The sequence below is a fragment of the Columba livia genome, chromosome 6 (assembly GCF_036013475.1).
Source record: "Columba livia isolate bColLiv1 breed racing homer chromosome 6, bColLiv1.pat.W.v2, whole genome shotgun sequence".
Classification (NCBI taxonomy): Eukaryota; Metazoa; Chordata; class Aves; order Columbiformes; family Columbidae; genus Columba; species Columba livia.
In genome coordinates, this window is record NC_088607.1 from 17,949,387 (window position 1) to 17,967,231 (window position 17,845).

Consider the following 17,845-nt stretch of genomic DNA (forward strand, 5'->3'; position numbering starts at 1 on the left):
TCACAAAAACTGTACATCTCCAGTCTCTGGGAAGACGTGTCAAAAGCAGCAACACATTCTTCAGCAACCCCACCTCACAATATAGGGCAAATAACCTTCCCAGTGTTCACTAGATAAAGGAATATTTAGACTGAAATTTAATTCTTCAACTGGTAAAGTCTTCTCTCCTGCCACTGCTGAAGATAATCAGCATCTTGCCCATTATTTTGTCAATTTATCTGGACAACTGCAACATCAGCTTTTGCTTTGCAAGAACACTCCAGCAGTAAGGGAAGGAAATTCAGGCCTTGTGGTGAGGTCACAGAACTGATACCCTTTTTTTCTGAGTTTTGCTTCTAATTTTCTGAGTGTCTATGGACAAATCTCTATGGATTATATTTTCCCCCATCTGTATAGCTGACATATATTCTGCCATGTCTACTAGCACATTAGACCCCTCCTTTCAAGAAGGCAATAATGTCTCACAGTCGTGGCATGGTCTGGCTAACCTTTTATTAAGCCTTTTAGACTCTGCTCTCCAGCCAAAACCCAAATGAAGGTGACAACTTTCTCCACACTTGAAATTCCTCCTGTGTCTGTGATGGTTTACCACCTTATGCTGCACTTCAGTCATGTCACCTGCATGCGTCCTCATGATATTATATGCCTGTATGCATGTACCTGTGTGTATGTGAATTAAGACAAGCTGGTAAGCAGCTACTCCCTCCCTTTCCCTCTACTCTGGCTGCACCAGTGATGGTAGCACCTGTGTGTGTGTCTCTGCCCCTGCCAGGATGCTGGAGACAAGGCTTCTTTGATGCATCCACCCTCTTCCCCAGGCCCTCTGCCAAGGCCACTCACTGCTTGTGTCAGCTGCAATGCTCAAACTTTGTTCCTACCACCTGTCTGTTTAGCAGAGATCATAAGCTTGGGCAGGCAACACAGCCGAATTTGAATGTCAAAGCTGGTGCAACGAAGAGGCTGCCAATAAACGACAAGAATACACACCACTTTCCTCCAGTAACTGGAATTAGTAAGGCTGGGCCACTGGGATCTGCATCCGATCTGGATCTCTTGAGCTGCTGGTTGCAAGCAAACGACCTGTTGCTTTGTTTTTACATGTCAGAGACCTTAATCTATGGACAAACTGCAGATGTGGTTACAGGCAGGAGGAAATGCAGCCTATGAAATAATGGCTGAAATAGCCATTGAGTCACCGTTAGTGTCAACTGCCCACATATGGCCACACAGGGTTAATAAAGATGCAGTGGGAACAGGTAAGAGGTTTCAAGAAAGTCTTAGAGCAAAAGGGTCCAGGAAGTTAACTTAGCTTACTAGAAGAAAGGGGAAGGATGTAGTAGAGAACTGGTCAGAGGTTCTTCAGTCACACAAAGGTACTGCAAGAAACTGTCTGTTGCAAAAAGCAAAAACTGAAACAGAACTAGAAACACAGCACATATCTTTCACAGCAAGAGTGGTTCACCAGAGAGACAAGTGACTTAAGCACCAGTGTGAACTGTGCATTTCAGTAAATCGTGAGTGCATGTTTTCACAGAAAATAGTTTCCAAAATCAAGCACCCTTGTATTGAACTTGAGGAGGCAAATGCTTCAGTGAAGTCCAAAGACCTGTGTTACGCTGAGATCCGTCTAAGCAATCATAGCCATGTCTTCTGGACATAAAACTTCCATGACTCAGTTAACTTCTAAACTCACCAGCCAGGTCTGATTTTGCAATATATATATGTATATTCCTGTTTATAGTACAAAAAAGCAAACTAGGCACTTTGTGCCACTATATCAGTGTGTGCAATTACTTCCTATATACCATGTAACTACTAGTGTGGCAAGAAAGACCAGTTGCCAATTAAAACTTGGTACTTAGAAAGAAATCTGGGTTCTGTTCCATGTTCTGACCTACATGCAACAGAGCTTTTTTTTTTTTTGCGGTTCACATGTTATGTTCCCAATCCCCTGGTCCTGTTTCAGTCTCGCTACAAAATTGCATGACTTGGGTTCTACAGTCATCACTTCTCATGGGTTGCAGTAAAAGGAAGATGCACAAGTCTTAAGCGTACTTCCTCAACAGCAGGAAGTGGTCTCACCTGCCACATTTTCACTGAAACTCTTTAGCTGGAGGGAGAGAAAGGGAATCAGTCTGCTGTAAAGGGTCTAAAATGTGTTGTGTTTCCATGCTTGTGTTTTATATGAAACAAAAAGGACATATATTTTAGTAGCACACTTTTCCAAATCACACATGAATTATAGAAATAACTATATTTCTCAAAGTGCAGGTGCTTCATTTCTCTACACAACACGTTGTACTTATTCCTACGAAGTTTTTTAAACGAACAGCATTAGATATCGAGTTAAGAAATAAATGCTATATGTTCTTGTTCAGTTTTGTTTTATTAGCACAAGAAGCTTTCTTATCTGTTGTCAAAACAGACTGCAAGCTGGCAAAACTAGCACAGCGAACAAATCCCGGGAAAAATAAACCAAAATTGTTATTAACAAAGCTATTACTCTTAAATTTCCCAAACCTCATTTTTGCTTTTCGTTATCTCAATGACTCTCAACTTCAACCAAAGCCCACGTACTGGAACCTAATCACCTCTAAACAAAACAGACAAAACTCAGTTGTTTCTAACTAAGGTGGAACATGCCAGTTATGCTTAATTAGCCAGACCTGAAGATTCCCCTTAGAAGCTGTCAGTTCTCCACAATTTTTATCGTTATACAAGTAGCCTCTTCATCTCCCACAAAACAGAAGAAACTGTACACAAAAAAAAGCCAGCAGCCTCAGCAATGAAACAGAAATCAGGGACAAGCACTGCTAGGTCTGTACTCATTGTCGTGCTAAGTAAACCATATGTCCGTACATACGTGAATTACATGAAACTCTGCTGACAGAGGATAAAACAAACCTTGCTATTTGTATTTAGAAAATATACAGGTTTATGTAGGTAAAAAATTTTCGTCTCGTATGAATCAGTCTATCTCATTTCACATGAACTTGGTAAGAAAGTATTAAAAACCCATCAGCTATATTAAGAAAATATCCTGCTTCTCCCTTCATCCTGATTAAGGCATTCACAGTTGCAGTGAAAATATTTAACATTTGTTTTAATCAGACAAAAAACAATGCATAAACATGAAATGTTATATTTTTATGTCACCAGTGTCATCTATTAAAAACAGGATCAGTGTCACCTATTAAAAACAGGAAAGATTTTAAACACGTGACTTGCATATTGCTCATGATATCATTTTCATTGAATAAGATAAGTGTATCTGTGGTTATATTGTTTTGACCAGGAGAGGGAAAGCTAACAGAAACATGGATATTGATTCTAAGATTGAATCAAAAAAATCTTAGAAAAACAAACTAGTAACAAAGTTGGCCTAGATGGTTGTAAACTAGACATTGTCCACAAGATCAGTCACAATCAAATAGACTATGGGTCAGGTCTGATGGAGAGGGTGGGTTTATTTTATCCATTTCTGAAAGTTCATTGAAAAGAAGCATATGTTACAGGAAAGCATCATGAGCTTTACATGCCTCTAAACTCTCCTGGGCATCTGCTCAAACAGCAACACTGTTGGGAATGCGATCTGGCGAAAGGTAGTAGTAAGGAAGTTTTTTGTTCTTGTTACGCTCGGTGATGGCGCTGACGATCTCATCCAGATTCTTGCGAAATTTTGTCATAGCCTCTTTCACTGGCTTCTCCACGAAGTGTTCATCTGGGTACATGCCCAGAAAGAGCTAATTGAAAAACACCAAGAAATCATGAATTGAGAAAGCAATGGCTATTCTACTTTAGCATTATGCCATCCAGCAGAACAACATGCAGAGCCTCACAAAGGCTACTATTAAAGTAGTACCACAAATATTCGAGATAGACTGCATTGGCACTGCCAACGAAATACACTGTTTCGCCCTCCCTCCACCACTAGCTGCTTCTTTTCACCCCTGCGCCTTTCCGTAGTGCTGGTTCAGGTGTCTATGTGGCACCTCTTCCACTTGCAAGGAGCCGATTCACTGAAAACCAAGCAGTATTATTCAGGTTAGTGATCAGTCAGATCAGCTTCCCAAGCCAGACCTGTGTGTAGCCACTCACACATTTATGCTGCTAAAGACAAGGACATCATGGGATGGGAATGAACAGCCAGGGGTGAAAAAGGAAAACAACTGCTTCTTTCAGTGACAGTGGAAGTTTCTGCTAACTTAAAACTGTCCTTCAAAGTTCAACCTGACAGTTTCTTTAGTCTGCTTGGACTCTATAAGGGTGCCCTGAATACTGCATTGCCAATACACATACTGGCAAATTACCTGCTTTAGGTAACTATTTCCCATTATACTACCCACACTATTAGTTGCTCAGCTGAAATCTGCTTTCTTCTTAAAGAGAGACTTCATTTGAAGTACCTTCTGTTCATCATCTTCCATTTAAGGATTTCAAAACACATCTTCCAGATTCAGCTCTTGGGTGAGAAAACCAACGACCTACAACCTCATTTTACATGAGGAAAACAGCTATAGACCATGTTTGCAAAGCCTCCTGTAGGCTTGATTTGTTTGCATTCCATACCAGCCAGGCACAAGCCACAGCTGTAGTGCAGGTGGCACTGGGGCATATTTTCCAAAGGGACAGGACAGGGTGACACATGGTGCTGTAACTTCTCTATCAGCACTGGTGGAACCGCGGTAAGGAGTGGAGAAGTCCCTTGTGCCTCTGCAGCCCTCCTCCTCCCACACCAGCATCCTTACTCAGCAATGCCATGCTTCAGTTTAAAAACTTTCATTTTGGCTGAAACACAGCCTCAGATTAAAAATAAAACTTCTCACTCGGAGCTGGTTTACATCTGGCAGAGCAAGGGAAAACCCACACCATTGATACACTTTTACAGAAAGGTCCAGTCAAGCACAGAACAGTACTACAATCTCATGAGTCTGTGTGGTCTTGCCATGACCCTCATGGTCTCACATCTCCACCACCTAGAGAAGGTCAACTTACTTCAGTGTCCTGGAATTGGCTTAAGGCCCAGACAGCTCCAAGATGCCAACAAGAACGTCCCCTGTCTGGCAGACTCTCCACAATTTGCTCGATGGTGACTGTCCCCTTTTCTGTTGGAGGAGGGCAGCGCATTGTTGGTGGGGCATTGGGAATCCAGGAACACCAGTCATACTGCACAACAAAGCAAGAAAACACGCTGAAAAGCTACAGGGGACCGTATTTAGGAAGACTGCAAAGAAAATCAGGAATCTTGACACCAGGGAGTCTGCTTCTGTAATATAAGCCTATCAGAAACAGAAGCTACTAACCAAAGGACAAAGAGATGCTATAGAGAAGGACTGAATGAGACAAGGAAGTCTCTACTATCTTTCTCAGGATCTCACAGGAGAGAGAGCTAGGTTGTCTAAATGGGAGTAGTTATTCTGCTAACCACAGGCATATGCCTGCACAGCCCAGATTCACCAGCTAGGCTAAGGACTTGGCTATTTAACTAAATAAAGATCTCTTTGATAATTGGAGACAGCTTCTTATTAGAAGCTATACTCGATAAAAATATGCCTTTCTCCACTTGTTCTTTTCTGCAAAGTTTGCTCTAAGAACACCTGCACAGTACTGTGGGGTAAGGCAGTAAGAGAGGCAAAGGACCCTGGTGCTTCGTGGTTGTGGCCATGGTAAGCACCAGACTGGGAACTCAGAATCACTTCTGGCCTGCTTCAGTATTGTGGGATTACGATGTCCCATTTTGCCTAAGATCTGACCCCAATTTTTGCCACCCTCTGAGACTTTGCACTTACCGTAACTCTTTCTTTCCCAAGCACTTTTTCATTACATTCATACATATCCCCTGCCCTGCCTTAGGGAAAGTCCCATGTCAGCTGTGTGCCATGCTTACATCATGTTCAGTCTACTCTCTTGAATGCACAGCCATCTCCTCCTACTTTCAGCCTGCTTTCTCTGCCATTTTTTCCCATAGCTGAAGACCCTTTTGCTGATGGGCTGAATATCCTCTGCATGCCAAATTCCCCTTTTCATTCTCTGAAAGCTCTCTGATAAGTCCTAATAGCCTGGGCAATATTGAGAGATGGTATCTTAGTGGTACTTGAATTGACAGGATTTCCTGAGAGGAAGGCTGGGAGATGTCTCTTTCACTTGTGACAGGTTAGAAGTGAATAGTCGCAGAGGTCTCTGGCCATGGATGTGGCACAGGAATAGTGAGGGTTCGACACCTGGCTCCAGACCTGTTCCAGGGCTTCTGAGCTGCAGTAATAGACAGAAGAGCCAATATGGAGAGTGATGTGGGATGTGTTTGGGAATAATATTTCCCCATAGGGAAAATGATCTCTCTGCTTATCTGTGAGATTATCCATGCCTGAAGCCAGAACATGTGCCAAAAATAAGCTCATAGAATCACAGAATATCTCAAGTTGGAAGATATCCATAAGGATCATTGAGTCCAACTCCCTGCACCTTGCAGGTCTATCTAAAACTAAACCATATGACTGAGAGCACCATCCAGACACTCCTTGAATTTTGACAGGCTTGGCACTGTGACTACTTCCCTGTGGAGCCTGTTCCAGCGACCAGCCATCCATTCAGTGAAGCAGCTCTGTGCAATACAGCCTGACAAAGAGATTTGCTTCTGGCTGTGAAGTCTGCTTTCCAAAATGCCTTGATGTTGGAAGAAACAGCATTTGAAATGCAGACTGCCACTATAGTCTCAGAGTAATGTATGTCAGTAAAGGCAGGCAGAGATAACACAGGCTATCAGTATGTGACACATCAAGCATCAGAAAGGAAGCTCACAGTTGCAGTTGGCTCACAAACTCAAGAAATGCACAGAAGTGCCCTTTCCATGCATTGGGAATATTATTCACATTGGTGCATTTGAAAACTTCACTATATATGACCAAAGCCTAGATCCTTACAGATATATTGCTTCAAATTTCTATGTGTATCAGTGGGAATTAAGTATCTAGATATCACTGAAGGTCTGGACCCCCTCACTTCAGTGAGACATTACCTTGTAGAGGTTTGACTCTCCTGCTGCAGAAAGGAAAACTGGAGGTCCTGCAGACGTGCATGGTAGCTTTCAACTAGTTAACTCAGGACCCTTGGTAAATACGCCATTAGTCCAGCTAGATGCCTGTTCTGGGACTGAGCTGTTAGAAACAGCCAGCTGCACCAGCTCAAAGGCAGATGGCGTACGCAGCTACATGAACTGCAGTCATAGCACTGAGCTGCACTGCACGTGTTTCTTAAGACCCATATGAAAATGTATGCTGCTTTGGGACAGGCTCGCTGCCAAATTAGAGCAGTTTACAACAGAAAGCCATGGTAGTCACCCGTGCATGCACTCACAGCAAATGCAAAGTAAAGCCACTTAGCATAACTCATTGCATTTCATTGCAGAATGTGCCACAGACTGCCAGCATACATCGTATCCAGGCAATTGAAGTGATGTCTGCAAAACACGGTAGCTAGACTGTGTACCTGAACCATTCAGCATTTCTGAAAGGGATCTTAGCAACCTATTAAAAAGCTTTTTGAAAAGTTATCTATAATAAAATCATTAAAGCTAAAATATACAAGTTAGAACCCCTAAATTTGAGCGTGGGTACATAGTTAAAACTCAAAATGCCTTTCTCAGTTTCCAAAATATTTCAGTTTCCACAGGCTTCATGGGCTTTTGCAGATGGCTTTGCAGTTATTTTGACCAGAAAGAGTAATATAATGTCTGTACATCTGCTAAAAAAATATTTCTCTCATATCTCGTCATGGTAGATGCAACTCCCAGACCAGAAAAAAAGAACATTCTTCTCAGAAATTCCTACCTGACCAAAATTCACAGCTGCATGCTGGGCTGATGTGGTGAATATTATCACTGTGAGATATTCTGCTAGCTTCTCTCGTGTCCTGATAATTTTGGGAAATCCTAAACAAGGGAGAAGAAAAACTTAAATAACCCAGCTATGAAGTAACCCAGTTACCCACTAGTAATCAGCTCCTCAAAAGGCATGAGTTAGAGGACTGTGCAGCAGTCACTTATCAGCAAGGCATTCTCTCTCTGAATCTTACTGTGTGGTCTAACAGGAGCTGCTCAAGCTCCCTGTGTCTTGGCTGTCCAGCTGTAAAAACAGTGATCCTGCCTTACCTCAAACAGGCTTGTGAGGCATCACCACTGTTTGCAAAGTATGTGGCATTCCTTAAGGGCAAAGTATAATTAAATCTTTAAAAAATACTGTATCCCTGTCCTCTCACACTACCTACCCTGCAGCAAGGAACTCAAGAGAGTTGACAGGGCAGGGGCATCAGATATTCCCCTTTTCTTCAGTCTGCAGTGTAAGCAGGGAAGGTTCATGCGAGGGAGCAAATGACCATGTGCGTATGCTTACAAAGGTCCAAGGCTCAGCAATCGAGTGCACTGTGAGAAAGAAAGCAGGGAGAGCTCATTTGCTGAAACAGGAAGTGAGGAAATGAGAACTTTGGAAAGAGAAGCAGCGGAATGAGGAACAGAAATAGTTGCATCAAGCTGTCTTTGAAAGGGAATGATCAAACAGAGCTATATAAACAAAGAAGGGAATAGTCAGGGACTAGGGAAATATTTGGCAGACAAAGCACCCCCAACATCACAGTCCAGTGCTGCACTCCCTGTCCCATCCCAATGTGACCACAGGTCCCAGGATACCTAGGGACCTTTCAGCACCTTGGGCCAAGCTGCCCCTTCCTTGGCTGCCTGTGCCAGCTGCTTCACATCTCCACCAGCAACATGATGCAGATCTGAAATCAGCCTGAGAGGGGGAAGAGGCACGTGGTAGCTCTGGCCAGCCACCAAGCCCAAAGAGAAAAGGATGCACCATCCCTTCCTGTGTCCTGCTATTCTAAGCACACTGTGCTTATCTTTAAAGAGGCTTGGCATGCTCCCAGTCAGAGCAGCCCTCACAGGGTAGGAACAGAGACTGGAAAGGAAAGCCCAGGTGCAACAACCTCCCTCATTTATCCTCCTTCCATTCTTTACAGACCCAGCCAAGTCCCCCTGCTCTCTGTCCCAGCCCTTGGAGAGGCAGCAAGGTAAACAGGGATACTGCAGGCCTGGCAGGTTTCCCACCTCTAGTGGCAGTCCTGCCATTGGTGGTGCTTGTAGCGTCCCACCCCAGTTCTAGCCCTGGAAAGGCTCCGTACTTGTGTCATATCAAGATACTCAGATCAAGCCTGAAGTTCCTACTAGCAGGCCATTTCTAAGCTTTTCCTGAGAGACAACCAACCAAACAAAAATTATAGCAACTAGTTGGCCCAGAGTCCTTTGCTTATCCAGGCAGGCAGAGCCCAGGAGGATGTTATACACCACTGTATACTGGTAATGAGTGCAAACATCACAGCTTTGCCTGGAGGTCTCACACACAAACGTGTGCATGCAGTGTAAAAGCCATCTGCCCCAGATCATTGGCCAACAGGTATTTCCAGATGTAAATCAGTCTGGACAGTATGAAGAAACCCCACCCACCCACCTGTATAAAATCCTGAAAACCTGCTTGGAAAAAATGTGAGTGGAAGGAAAAAAACCTGTTTAGGGAAAGGCAGGAGAGTGTTAACTCAGGTGGAATAATAAAGGCATGTTATGGACAAGAACTCACACAGCTATTTAATGATTTTCAGGAAGTGAGAGACAGTGAGAGAAGACAGAGCAAAGGAAAATATTTCTTAGAATGGGTATCTTCTCTTGAAGACAGCAGAAAGACAGATACTGAAAAAATGCAAAGTAGAGCAAGATACTCCTGGGAATGTTCTTACTTGGTGCAAAGTTTGGAGGAGAGGATTGAAGGGGGTTTCACTGCTCCTTATCATTCTATCAGTTTGCCTGGTGGTTTCAACAGCACATACAGACAGCCCCTCCTCCCCCCCAGTGCATGAGCAGACAAGATCAAAGGACCAATCCCCAGTGCACAGAGACATTACACAAGTTGCCCAAGCTCATAGTGAGAATGTGTGGCAAAGGAAGCAGCTGTCTGCTGAGGGAGAGGGAGCCTGATCCAGGGTTTCACACATAAAACCAAGCACCTTTGGGCCAGGGAGGGAGAGAGTCTCCAGCAGTTCAAGGCGTGCTGTGCATGCAGCATTGCTATCAGCAGGGACTAAACAAGCTGCACACCTGACTGGGCCATAATACCTTACCTGAGGCCTTCACACCTCTCATCCCGTAGACATAAATGTCTTTGACAAAGGCCTGGAGCTCCACATCCTCACACACCACCTCGTCACTCTCATAGTAGATACAAATCACATCCTCTGCAAAACTTCAGACACAGGAACAAATGAACAAGACAAAATGAAAAGGAGAAAGTAAACCTGACGTTCCCTGAAGTTCTTTTACTGACCTTGCAGAGGAGGCAGATGCTGCATGGAGAAAGAGAGAAGGGCAAAAGCATATCTCAATGCCCTCCTACCTCCTTCCCACAAGAAGTGGGGATGCACAGGAACAGCTTTGATCCATTTATGACTGCAGCATCACTTCCTCCCCCAACAAAAAGATGCTGGACCACACTGCATTCCCTGAGCAATCCTGTGAACTTTATTCTCTTATTTGAGGCTTTGCTGCTGCCCAAACCGCTGTCATCACACCTACATCCTTTTTTTCACTTAATACAGACTGCTCTGGCATATCCACATGGATCTCACACAGGGAACAGGGGTTTCCAAACTGTGATACCACCATCCCGTGTATGTGGGATACTCCAAAGCTGCTCCTGAATACTGTTCAAATAGTTGACCCCCTCCTACCACACATCTTTTTCACAAAACCCAACTGGCACATTACAAAGTGTGGGTGAGCCAGGACACTTCTCTTGGGGATAAGAGATCTAGAGCTTTTTCCTACACCCACTGCATACAGCAGACGTGTTCTCTTCCAGTTCCTCTTCTCAAAGTCCTTCTTTCTATAAAAGTTTCCCTGGCTAACTCACCTAAGAAAGAAAGGCTCTTGAAACACAAGATAACAGAAATATAGTTCTGAAAGCAGTCAAGATAGGAAAGCCTGATTTCCTGATTATTTGCATTTCATGACTGAATGACTGCTTAACTGAGTTATGCTCTGACATTCTGTTAGCTCTGCAGGTGCCTCTAATCTCTTTCTAAATATTTTGACAACAACCCATAGGGTGAAACATTTGACTGCTGAAGCTGACTTATAGGATTAAGAATTGTTAACCAATACAGATTTCTCCTCTAATAAGCTACGAATTGATTGCAACTTGGAGACATTTACAAATCTGTCAATGTTGTTTCTATTAGCCAAATGAGTTGTTATTTAGGCAGACAAACAACTGCATAAACACTAAGAGTTTAAGTAATTTTGGCTTCCAGAGGAAGCCAAAGGAAAAGAGAAATCCTGCAACATGCAGAGATAAAGCTACCCTGCATGAGCTCTGCCTCCACCACTTTGCACCTGTACCAAATGCATACAGAAGGTAATCCTTCTCTTACACAATGGCAGTATTTTAGAACCCCTCCTGTGCAAATATAAATTAGTATATGAACTGCAGATGAGGCCTTTTGGATTGGAATATCTTTGGGTTGGAATATCTATCAGCAGTTAGATCAGAAGTAAGAAACTGAGTATTAGAGAAGGGGCTTAAAAATTTGACATGTGAGCTTCATTTTTTCTACAGGGACAACCCTATCAGCTTTCTTAAGACTAGGCCATCTGCCACATGTGAAGCAATCACAGAATCAGAGTATGTTTGGGATTGGAAGACACCTCAGAATATCATCTAGTCCAATCCCCCTGCTGGAGCAGGAACGCCTAGGTGAGGTCACACAGGAACATGTCCAAGTGGGATTTGAATGTCTCCAGGGAAGGAGACTCCACAACCTCCCTGGGCAGCCTGTTCCAGTGTCTGTCACCCTCACTGAGAAGAAGTTTCTTGTCAAATTTAAGTGGAACCTCTTGTGTTCCAGCTTGATCCCATTACCCCTTGTCCTATCATTGTTTGCCACCGAGAAGAGCCTGGCTCCATCCTCATGGCAGTCACCTTTTATATACTTATAGACATTAATAAGGTCCCCCCTTAGCCTCCTCTTCTCCAAACTAAAGAGACCCAGCTCCCTCAGCCTTTCTTCATAAGGGAGGTGCTCCACTCCCTTCATCATCGTTGTTGCCCTGCACTGGACTCTCTCCAGCAGTTCCCTGTCCTTCTGGAACTGAGGGGCCCAGTGGAGACTGACACCCCTGCAGAGTGTGGGAAATTCATGTGGACTAAACACACACGTGATCACAGGTTCATGGGTCAGGATATCACACATTCAAAAGTGTACCTGCCCACCCCATTTATAAACCAAACTATTCACTTACGAAGAATCTCTCAGCCAAGTTGGAGGCAGTGTATCATTGTGCAACATTTTCCCCCAGCTAGGTTAACAACCAAAAATAGTCAAACTAAATTGAGTTGACTAAGTATTAACTGGTAGTTGAAAAGGCATACCTCAATCAGCAAATAAAACACAGGAAAGAGAAAAGGGACAAAAAACCCTCCCAAAACAAAACAAAAAGCAAAACCAACAACAGAAAAATTATAACTTCCTTTTCTGTCAAATGGGCACTAACAATTGCAGGATATATTGCAAGATAAGCAAAACACAGAGAAAACACAGGAGATAAAGATGTACCCAACACTTTAAATACTATGCTTGCATTATAAACCCCCTACTTTGTGTACATAAAAGATCTGATTTTTAACAAGCATAGTTTTCAGAATCGTGTGACCCAAAACAGCTGCATATTTAGCAAGCAACTTATTCTGTACAAAAATATGTTTTTGTTAAATGAAACGCCACTGTAGAATAAAAAACATATGAATAATTTCATTCTGAGGCAATGTTCCATATCTGAAAAGAAGACATGTTTGCCTGAAAGAGCAGCCTTGCAGTACCTCTCCTGATTCAGAACTGCTGCCCCTCCTGACAAAACTTGGACCTTGCAATTGTAAAGCATTTTTAAAAAGGTTTTGCTCAAATCAGTTAATACCTAATCCATTTGGCTTCTTAACACAACTCTCTCATGCAAGCCAAGCTTGTATTTCCACTCCACAAGAACCTTGATGAGTTCACGTGGCTGGCCCAGAGAGCTGGGTTCTTTCTTGGTTTGTGCATAGCTAAAAAAGAAGTAATGGAATTCCCTTTGCAGATCTAAATTCCAACTCACCAAACTCTGTGAAATCCCATAGAAGAGTACATAAAGGGGCCTCTGAAATACAGACTGCAAGAAAACAAGGCTGAGAAGGGCAGCAATTAACAGTCATTCAAGGATGAGTGCTTGCTTGACTATACATTTTTCCTCAGATGAGATATGCTGGATGGAAAAGGCTCCACATGACTAAACAGTCCAGAAGCTGTTCACAACGCTGTCATGAAGAGTAAACAGAGCAAAGAGAAAATGAAGCTGTCTCTGTGACAGTGACTTTATTACCCATTTACAGAACTAGAGTCTCTTACTTCTTTATAGCCTCCCAGACTTTAATGCCATCATCACGATAATAGTAGTAGGGGATATCCTCTTTGCTGTCCATCCCTCTAGCTTTGATCTCCTCAGGGAAGCAGAGGGAGCTGTAAGTCAGATCCTTCATTGCTTTCTGCACCATTTGTACATGTCCTCCTCCACCTGTAGCATTCGCCTGCAGGAAGAATGGCAAGACAGAACAGCTGGAGCTTGCATTCATTTTGTGCTGAGACTGGCTTTTCGAATTCACAGGAGACTGTATTCAATGTGCTGGTGAAGCTGGTTTTTAAGGGGAAAACCACATCTCCACACAAACAAGTACTGAACTGCAGAGGTCTACTGGAACTGTGCCTTTTGACTTCATAGATTTCACACCTTTCCCATGCATTCCTGTTCATAGCCACATCTTCTCCATAGGTACAGCACCAGCTTATAATGGAATACAGTAATAAAGTACAGCAACATCGAAGTATCAAACCCAAAGCACACTCTGCCAGCCCTGTGCTCCGAACCGTGTGTGTGAAACAAGGCAGTCTGGACTGTGTTAGAACAGGGCTTTGGCTAAATCACCCACTCCTGCTACAGAGTGGTTTAGGAGAAAGTACTTAAGGATGCAGGCTACTGTTAGCCACACTGGAATTCAAGCCAGGAGCTCAGTCCCGCGAGGTGGCTACTGGTGAGGGCTGGCCAGGGTTTCAGTATACCTTGTGTTTGGAAAACACAGTGTGTCCACAACAAGCAGAACTGCAAAACTCTTTACATAATCAATGCACAAAAACTTCCAAATGTTGCTTTTCTAGCATATGATACTAAGTGTTGTATAATAGCAGTAGTCAGCTTACACTTATTGTTCTCCATCTGGTTGTTCATTGGAACCAACGGATTCTGGATTCCAGGATCCACATTGGCAGGTTTTAGGCACACGCTTATCCCATATGCATGGGGATACGGAGACTATGCTTCTGTTCAAAGGGATGGGTGTGCCTGACAGATCTCCACAGTCAGCAATGCAGTACAGAAGACAAGGACGGTGCCTGGCTTTAACTTCTCTTTTCTCCCTGGGTGGAAAATCTCTAGAGCATGGAAACTATTTTCGGTCTGGTGCCGGAAGTATGACAGGGACGGGGTTGTCTGAATCACAGGCTCTCTCTTTGGAAAGATTTCTGAAACCACACAGAACTTTGTATTTCCTGGTGGCATGTTGTCCCAGAGACTGCTGCATGCCAACCTTTGTGGTTCCTAGATGGAGCATGCCATTTCTGGGAGGGCCAAGGGAGGCAGAGCCAGGTACACAGAGCCAGGCAGATTTAGATGTTCAGATTTGACCTAAGAGTTGCACCACAGTACCAGACATGTGGCTGTGTTTCACTGACTCGGACGAAGCTGAGTTTTAATCCTAGTAGATCTGCAGATCTTTATGTTTATGGCAATTCAAGAAGACATGTTGGAATCTACACCCAGCATTTGTGGGCTTAGAAATCTATCTTATCTACACATCTTTCTCTGACACAAATCCTTTTGCTTACCACCCTGACCTAAGATGAATAACTGAGTACTTAAAAGAAATTAGGGATTTAACTGTGTACATACATGTGCAGGAATGTATATGCATATTATGTTACTTTGCACTCCTATAGTCACACCCCAAAGCCACATCAGCTACAAATAAGTGAGATACTGACTCACTGCTGACACTGGCCCGTTCTGAATTGGCTCCTTAGAGGAAAAAGACAACATCTTTAGCACAAGACATCAGTTCTATGTGCTAGTTACTAAGGTGATATTAGTTATGTTTGCCCTTCAGCAGAAAAGTCAAGAAACAAAGGAATATGTGGTGGTTAAAGGATAAAAACACATACGTAACTATGAAGAATAAGGAAGATTTGTTATTGAGATATGTGGGATTACTTACCTTGTCAAAAAGACCACATTCACAGATAAGCTGTTCTCGGGCTTTGGTATTGATGGCTATTGTGAACCTCATGTGTGGCACCAAGAGCTTTGAAATGGGACAAAATAAAAGAAGGTAAATTCGCTGATTGAATTCAACAGTAATCAGGTGTAAAAGTTTGAAGGTTTGGAGAAAGTTTGGAGGTCCTGATGGTTTAGCTGTATGCTGCCTTGCAGGGCAGCCAGCCAGACTATCTCAGCTGAGCTATCACCAGGACTTCCTTGTGGCTTGTCAAACTAAAGTGATAACCTCCATGACCTATATACACCTTTTTATGCAAGAACTAACCTTGAAGAGGGGATGTACAGCAGGCAACTGCCGGAACATAGCTATGCTGAACACCTCTGAGACTAAGTGTGTCCGTAAGAGGTGGGTCACTGTCTGGTGGATGTGGAAATCAGATGAGCGAACCCAAATTTTAGCTAGCAGCCAGTCATATGTGGCATCTGAAGGAAGGAATATGGGATTGTCTGGCCCAGGCTGTTGACCAAGCTGAAAGATATAAAAAGAACACAAAACCCCAAGTCAGTCACGTTTGAGATAAGAGAGCAAGCAGTATGTCCCTTTAAAGACCCTGACAGTAAGCCCACCTGGATTGCAATGGGTACAATTTTACTCTCCAGATTCTTATACAGCAGACAGATGGGTGCAGTCAAGTACTGTATTGTGCACGGGTCTGTTTTATTGGCATCCACACCATCTAGCAGCTCGTAGTCAACAATGAAAATGTTTCCTTGCTGGAGAAAAAAAAAAAAAAAAGAAGTTCATGATGCCTTTTAATGGAGTGCAAGCAGCAAGGATCAGAACAAAGGTCGGGGAGTCTTGGCCAGAGGCTGGCTTGTGCTCTGTGGTTATGAGCAGCCACTGACCCACCCTTGCTCGTGGTGGCTCAGGGATAATGCCATTGAGACAGAAAACACCTTTACACAAACTACCTGACTTGTGTCTGCTGAGTCTGATAGTCAGCCTTCCAGCAAAGAGCAACTGTATATTTGGCATTCGTGCAGTGACACTAAGATGCAAGCAAGTTCCACACTGCCAGCTGAAGAGACCCAAGTGCTTGTTATACAAACAAGAGCAAGTCACCATCCTCACCAATGCTTCTTCAGCATGTTAGTTCAACTCTGCAGATGACAAGAGGGTAAGACCCTAACAGAAAAGGGAGAGGCACTTTTCCTCTCTGAGACAGTCAGTTAGTCCCTAACCTTTCAGAGGAAACCACTGAAAAAGGACACTTTACCTCCTTGTGACAGCTCTTTAATTGGACTTGGAGAAAGGCATGGCCTGCGGTTCCAGGATAGCAGGAGAAAACAGTCAACAGAACCGTTGCCAGTCTGCAGAGACAACCAGCTTTGCCATGACCAACCATACCGTGTGAAGAGAGGAGATGTGGCTGAAGGCAGTTAGATCAGGGTTTGAAGGTTAAAGAACGTGAGAAGGAATAGATGGAGTCCAACCTGACTCAGAGCCGTACCTTCACTTCCTCCTCCAGCGTCAGGTTCCTCTCCAGACTGCATTCTACCATATCTATAGTCACGGGCAACTTCTTGGGTATCTCTGTGCATCTCCGGATCAGCACAGGATTGCACCCATTCAGGAACTGGTAACCAAACATGAAATCTTCCTTCCAGTGCTGCATCACATATTCTAAAGGGAAAAATAAGCCTGAAGCATCAGCATCTGCACTGCATCAATATCCCACTGCATTGTAGGTCTACTCCTTTCCTCCCCATCTTTTGTTATACAGCACTGCGACTTTGATTAAAGAAAGTAGCAAGAAAAGGATTCATGAAGTGCCATAGAATTTTGAGAAAGATCACTCCGTGTACTCCATATTTCTCCATGTACAGAAGCAATGAAAAGTAGAATATTCCAGTCCTATGAAAAGTATTCTCTCAATCTGCAGACCACCTTCTCAGGTCTTCCACTTTATTTTTAAATCTCACTCTTCAAATTCCCAGGGTATGCAGTACAGAGGGATGAGTCCAAAAAAAGATGACACAGGCAGAAGAAGAGAAATACAGAGCAACATGTGTAGGTGAGGAACAGCATTGGCTGGAGCAGTTCTCTTAGCTGAAGCTGGGTAAGGGACACCTGGGGAAGGATTTTGACCTTGACTCAGTAAAACTCCTCATTCCTAATTTTGCTTGTTTAATTTTTTTCCCCCTCTGTTGCTAATATTAATTACTCAGATTAACATCTCTTCTTAATAAAACGCTAGTTTCGGGAACTCCACTTCTTTACCCTTACATATGTAGTACTACGGGATGCTTTCCGCAATAGCAGTATTCTGTTTCATAATGTCATGTCGCCACTTCAGCCTAACCATTCAGAATCAGAAAAAACACGATTAATGTGAAAAATCTCATTGGTGTCTTTATGGGAAAAATGAAGCAAATAGGGTTTTAGAT

General features: G+C 43.3%; 1 protein-coding gene across 5 annotated transcripts in view; it reads right to left on the reverse strand.

Moving 5' to 3' along the window:
• Positions 1-2,367: 2,367 nt before the first annotated feature.
• ALOX5 (arachidonate 5-lipoxygenase) overlaps positions 2,368-17,845 on the reverse strand; it is a 40,147-nt gene continuing 24,669 nt past the window's right edge. For 4 of the 5 annotated variants that reach the window (XM_065067331.1, XM_021293833.2, XM_065067329.1 and 1 more), the window contains exons 6-14: positions 16,909-17,081; positions 16,025-16,171; positions 15,723-15,926; positions 15,396-15,482; positions 13,480-13,658; positions 10,165-10,286; positions 7,827-7,927; positions 4,996-5,166; positions 2,368-3,743 (exon numbers count right to left, since the gene is read on the reverse strand). In XM_065067331.1, the coding sequence (XP_064923403.1) occupies positions 3,564-3,743; positions 4,996-5,166; positions 7,827-7,927; positions 10,165-10,286; positions 13,480-13,658; positions 15,396-15,482; positions 15,723-15,926; positions 16,025-16,171; positions 16,909-17,081 (1,364 nt within the window). In that variant the 3' untranslated portion in view covers positions 2,368-3,563. Of the gene's footprint in view, positions 3,744-4,995; positions 5,167-7,826; positions 7,928-10,164; positions 10,287-13,479; positions 13,659-15,395; positions 15,483-15,722; positions 15,927-16,024; positions 16,172-16,908; positions 17,082-17,845 lie in introns of those variants that run through there. The other variant, XM_065067332.1, reaches the window with a different exon arrangement.